Source organism: Sardina pilchardus, chromosome 9 (assembly GCF_963854185.1).
Source record: "Sardina pilchardus chromosome 9, fSarPil1.1, whole genome shotgun sequence".
Lineage (NCBI taxonomy): Eukaryota > Metazoa > Chordata > Actinopteri > Clupeiformes > Clupeidae > Sardina > Sardina pilchardus.
This window is the reverse complement of record NC_085002.1, coordinates 28365792-28372161: the sequence shown is the minus strand read 5'-3', so window position 1 is coordinate 28372161 and position 6370 is coordinate 28365792. Positions and strand designations below refer to the sequence as shown.

The 6370-nt window shown below is 42.8% G+C and overlaps 1 protein-coding gene across 6 annotated transcripts in view; it reads right to left on the bottom strand.

The window, feature by feature from the left end:
* Window positions 1-1724: 1724 nt before the first annotated feature.
* The window catches only part of itpr1b (inositol 1,4,5-trisphosphate receptor, type 1b), a 123985-nt gene continuing 119339 nt past the window's right edge, over window positions 1725-6370 (bottom strand). For all 6 annotated transcript variants that reach the window (XM_062544560.1, XM_062544562.1, XM_062544563.1 and 3 more), the window contains 2 exons: window positions 4874-5035; window positions 1725-1860 (listed from right to left, as the gene is read on the bottom strand). In XM_062544560.1, coding sequence (XP_062400544.1) covers window positions 1774-1860; window positions 4874-5035 — 249 coding nt within the window. In that variant the 3' untranslated portion in view covers window positions 1725-1773. The remainder of the gene's footprint in view (window positions 1861-4873; window positions 5036-6370) is intronic.

Here is a 6370-nt window from a genome sequence, read left to right as displayed (position 1 = left end):
TTTTAATGTTTTATCTAAATCGAGGGTAGAACAGCGTACTTATTTGACATTTCCCAATTTAACTGCATGTGTGGTCACACTACATTTAATCAAATCATTTTAGAATGTAGGGGACAGTGCTGTGCATGGTTCATATTTGATCATATGATCCCTACAGCTTCTTTTCATCTTATATGAGTAAAAAGAGCAGATTGGACAAGTTGAATTAAACATTTTATTAAATAGTTCTACATTAAATTTACAGGGTTGATTACTGTATTTCTTAAATGACTGTTATTTATGTTCTTAGTAACACTGCTGTTAAATTCTATGGTGCCCCTTTGAAAATGTATCTCTATACAATAGCAAAAGGCTTTGCAGACATATATACATGTTTAAAAAGGATACAAAACAAAATAAATCAGCTCTGAAAATCAAAACATAGGCATGAAGAAAATGAAATTGTACACAAATGTAAAAAAGAAAAGAAGAACAGAAGCAGTGAGTTAGTACTCAGACTTGCAAGAGGCACAACGTTAGTGAGGGTTCAGTTGAGTTGATGGAAATGCAGAGAAAGAGGGGAAAGAAAGAAAAAATAAAGAAAGAAAGAAAGAGGGAAAGGAAGTATACATGATGAGAGTGAGGAGAACCTGTAAATTAGAATGTATCAGGATGTGTAAAGCTAGCACAAACATCACTGAGTTAAGTTTAAGTCTGCACTATCCTAGAAGCAGATAACCTAAAAACCACTGAGTTTTCAACTACGTACAAGAATGCAAGTCATGAAAGCTAGAGGTCACATATAGAACATAGTTTGATTTCAAAGATAAAAAGAGACCCTATTTTGTGACTGAAATTTATCAATCTATTTGAGTGCCTCTTTAAATGTAGATTCTGAAATAAATAAAATAAATAAAACCATAATAGAATCAAACATTCTATGTCATACACCCCAAATGTATCTGATTTGATCAGAGATCATCCTAGGATGTTTACCAACAAACACGATCTGTGACTCTACGGGAGTTAAACAAGAGTGATGGAAAAACTCCCAACTAGAAGACGCTTCCTCCCGATGAACTAGAAGATGCCATTTTACAGATCAAAACGGTTGCATATTATAGTGTTGATATTGCACAAAATACAAAAATAATAGACATAGAATACTGCTTGCTATTCTGTTTTTTTAATACAAAAAGAGAGATGCCTGTGAAACATGTTCCCAAGCAGCATCTAGAACATTGCACTAGCTCCCTCTTCCACCGCGCAGTTACAGGCCTGCTGTGTTTTTCAAGTTCACTCTGTAAAGGCCATGGCATGAGATTTCACTTCGATATCTCTGCACAGATAACAAAAACAAAACAAAGATAAATAAACAACAACAACAACAACAAGGACAACAACGATAACAAGCATTTGGCACCAGTCCTGGATGGACTTTGGTAGATCACGTCATGAGCTCTGCCTGCGTGTGGACACAGTTTAAGAATGTGACTGCTGTAATTTGTGCTGTGTGTGTGTGTGTGTGTGTGTGTGTGAATGTGTGTGAGTGTGTGTGTTGGGGGGGAAAGGGGGGCTACGCTGGCTGAACGTGGCCCTTGGAGACTTGTTATGAGCTATGAGTGGCAGGCTACACTGGTGTGCAGTGGGGCGAGATGAAGGAGTGTAACAAGATGTGAAGGTGACTCTCCCCCCGCCCCCTCATACCCCCCCCGCCCATCCCCTCCATCCCCTGAACCCCCCAGTGGCTGCTGGGGTGAGGATGCAGGGAAGTGGCCTAGCGCGGGCCGGGTCTCATGCCGGCTGCTGGGGGTTGACGTTCATGTGCTGGGGGTGACCCAGGAGCCCGATCCTCTGCTTCTGCTTCCTCTGCTCTGTCATCTGAGAGAGAGAGAGAGAGAGAGAGAGAGAGAGAGATGCACTTTACTGGGATCTGGCATTCTTTGTCTCACTGACAGACATGCTTGTGAACCCACGTACACACAATTTCTCATAACATAACTGGCTTCACTGCACATCGCTTACCCATTAAACAAACAAACACACACACACACACACACACACACACACTAGTTTCCAGTGTCACAGCCAAACTTGTCTTTTGGACGCACACCTCTGCTTTTCCATTTAGACACAAAAAAAAAGGCGAAAACAAATCTGGACCTGCATGACTGCGATATATGACGTGAGCAGAAGTTGCATTGAGGCTTCAAGCGAATTTTAGCGAGTCCAGAAAGTCCCTTCCTACAGAGACCTAACCACAGCGCACACAAACAACCCCCACAAGCTGAAACCTCAAAAACAGAAATTTCATTTTCAGGGTTGTGTGTGTGACATTCATGCTGAGCTAGAGCGAGAGTTGTCAGATTTTTTTTTGTCTTTTTATTTGAAGATGACAGAAGGTAAATTTTTTTTTTTTTTTTTTACGAGGACACCCGCTAATGCGAACGACACGAAACCGACAAAAGTGCATCCTGCATATGCCACGCGCGGACGCGGGGGTTCTTGAAAAGAGCTGTGGAAAGAGATGGGGGGTTAGAAAATGACACGCTGAACATGTGCAGAGAATCAGACATGGAAATAAAGAGACGATTATTGTAGTGTGTCATTTTGGTAGGCAAGAGCACCACATGAAGTCGGTGGCAGAGAAGAGTGTCTCTGTCCAGCAGCACAGGGTGTAATGAAGTGCAGTACGACGTGCCCGAGGGATAAGGCTCGTTTAGGGCATGCATTTAGGAAGTCATTAGCTAGTTTGCTCTCATCCTTTTCGGACACAGAGGAGGTGTGTTCAGTAAAAAAAAAAAACTGTATTGGAAAAGGGGAATGAGGAACAGTATTCTTCAAAATTAAATCAGCAATTCAAGTTCAATAGTTGTCAAAGGTTCTTCTAGACTGGGGTAGTCTGCAGTTCAGAGCAGAGACTAAAATATATCTCAAGTAAACTACATATAATAGGTTCCGTTTTTGACTACATGTCTTTACAGTTGTTGACTTGATGCCGGACACTTTAGAAATAATTTTAATAAGAAGGATTCTTTTGTTGCTGTTAATGAGGAAAAACAAAAACTAATGAGGGACACTGGTCTGACTATATTATTTAGTCTTTAAAAATGTATAAAATGAAAATCAAAATGTAAAGTACATCATTAACTCAAAGAGATAAAACTTTATTTCTGTCAACATCAAGTGATTATGTTGTGTACATGTGGCATGACTATTCTGGTTCATTTAGAAATGAAAGACATAGATAATGGGGTTGGAAGGGAAAAAAGATCTACACTTTCTTTAAGAATTTTTACTTTCGTGAAATTGACTCATTTGTCACGTTACTATATGTCACACTATCAGCAAACTTAACTAATGAGTTTACGTATGATTTTTATTTTCATTTCTATCATCACTTGTTTTATGTCAATTGTCATCTGTTTATCAATGACAATTCTGAAGTCATGAGATGCAGGCTAAACATGAAACTGGACTACGACTAAAGACGGCTAAACGAGTCGGTGGGCTGGTTCTGGTTTGGCTAAGTGAAAGTCGTTTAGTGTCCCCCGTTCACCTCTCCTTGGCCAAACAATGACCAGTTCCCCCTGTCTGCGTCGGCCGTCTGCCTAGACGCCACTTCCTCATAGACACTTCTGCTTCTGCCGCGGCCGGCCCTCACACGCTCCCCCCTTACTACGGCCGCCCGCTACGCGACACAAGGAGCCACTTCCACATCCACCACGCCACATTTACTCGAATTACTCGGATCATTACAATAAAGCTCAAGCGTGTGGAGTTACAGGGCTTGAAGCCAATCACAAACTTTGAAAATCATCATATGATTACTGATCCGTTTTCAAATCTTCAACTGACCGACCCACAGAGCCCTGGGAAGAAAGGCGCTAAAAAAATGTAGTTTCACTTTTTATTATTATTTTTTTTCTCTGGAGGTTGGGAGGGCAGGTGTGGTGTGGTGTGGGTGGCTGGTGTGCACCCAATGCGGCCACGGTTTTCTCTAGTGGCATTTAGAACGGCCGTGGCGTTCATGTAAACAGCCGATCTGCCTGCTTCAGAGAATCCGGTCTAGACTGCGCTGGCAGGTTGATTCAAAGTGAAACGACACACTGCTGAGCACTGACGCACTGGAGAGTCACAGTTTGCACCGCGCAGGCGGGAGCCGTGGCTCAGCGCGCAGATAAATATGACTCAGTGCCCTTTGCTCTAATTGGCCCACCGTGATAACATGAAAGAATGGGGACCACCGCTTTCAACTGGAAAGAAAAAAGCAAACAAACAAACAAACAAAATAAAATTCCCCTGAAAGCTCCAGATATGAGTGTAAAGACAATTATCAGCTTGGCCCAACTTTGATGCAAGACATGCGATGCTCTGATGAATGCTTTCATCTCAGGTGCTACTTGATTTCCCCGGTGGTTCATCCGTTGGTAAGTGTCATGCATAGCTCAAAGACTTTATAGTCACACAAAGAGTAAGAATTCAATCTCTCTAGTCAATAGTAGAGCTATTATAAAACTCTATTTAAGGCAACACTAAAGCACTTTTCCTCTGTCGCACGCACGCTATTTGTTTAACCAGCAAATAACGATGTCCACAGACAAGGTAGAGTATGTTGCATGACTTTATGAAAGTATGATGTATTGCAACATCATGTCTCATTCCCATCAAACTTCAGAACCCGATCTAGTAAACGTACATAGTGTGGTTATAGGCGATATGAGGGGCGCGAAGCGAGTGCCGTTCACCCTGTTACGAGTTGATGAACCATTGAAATGATTGTGGAAACAAAACATTGTTTTAGCGTTGCTTTAGGAGAGGCAGGCCGATTTGAGACACTGCTGTGATGTGGTTGCCATTGGTGACACGGCTGCCGGTCCTGCTGCCCACCCACCTGCTCCTTGAGTTCGGTCAGCTGGCCCGACAGGTTGCAGACCAGCTTCATGGTGGACTCGAGCTTCTCCTGCAGGTTGCGGATCTCGTTCTGCTCGCCCTCGCCGTCCATACTGACCAGAGACATGGCGCGCATCCGTGGGAACCAGTCCAGGTTGTGCTCCTGCAGAAACCACACAATGATGAGCGGCAAACAAAACATCACGAGGAAAATACGTTATTAAGTCTGGATGCACCGATCCGATACTGATTCAAATAGCTGAATTGGTTGCTGATGGACATAGCATTGACCAAGGGCCACAATCTGGGGGTATTGCACGTTATCTACAGCAGCTATACGACTGTAGGGGGGGGGGGGGGGGGGGCTGTTGTTACTCAGTGTCTGGTCATGTTAATATGGTCTATATTGTCTTTGAATGTATTTGATAATTTCCTGTAAATCAGCCCTGTAAAATCTTAACATCTAATGTCTAATCTAATGTTAAGCTTTTACAGAGCTGATTTACAGGAAATTATCAAATACATTCAAAGACAATATAGAGAATAGCCTTTCTTGACATCGCACATGGTCAAGCTCAGGCCTGAATTCAGACGCCACGCCAGAACTCTATCAGGCCTGCTTTTATGTTTGTCCAGGTTGGGCATTTGAAAAAATAAGCTCTTAGGATTGTGAGCTCAGTAACTCTTGGTTGACCTCACTAAGTCATCAGGCACAGGCTTGTCCCTGAACCACTAGGCAACAGACACACTGACTTCTGTACTCTTCCCATCAATAAATCCCTCTTTGTTCGCCCACAACTCTGTAGGCACTTAATATCACAGAGAAACTCCCGAACGTAATAAAATTATTTACAAAGGAAGTTCAACAGCACAGTCACATGATTTTTTTTAAATGGTTTAACTGCAAATAGAAATAAAACAAGAGGTGGGAAAATACCCGAGCTGCGCGTGTATGTCCAGATGAACTGTAATTCACTAATGTGGGGGAATTTTTGGCAACAAAACCCTCCTAAATAATGTCCAAATAATTCCTTATCTTAACTCGAACTGATGGAGCGTGGTGGAAAACACCTCTCACTTCCAGGCTGATCCAGTATCAGCACTTAGGAGGATCTATAGTGCGATGACCACACAGACACTGCTGAGAGACTGCCGATTTTTTGACTGAACCAAAAAATTGCTAAAAATGAGCAAAAATGTTATCAGCGTGGGAATTCTATGTGAGCACCATGGTCACATGGCTCTCACTTAACAGACGTTGTGCTGACAACGTGGCGAGCGAAATCTGAGGAGGAGACAACCTGAGATTTTCAGGCCGTCAGATGTGAAGTGTCCATTTTCAGGATGTTAACCAGCTTAAAAACAGCTCTGGGGAAGTGTCCAGGCCTTGGGGAGCACTCTGGTGCCTGAGTCTCAGTTTTCTCATGTGAGGCTGACTTTTGTCAGAGCAATGCACCTGACCTTTGCCAAATAGGGCCAGAACACCTCAGGCACTGAG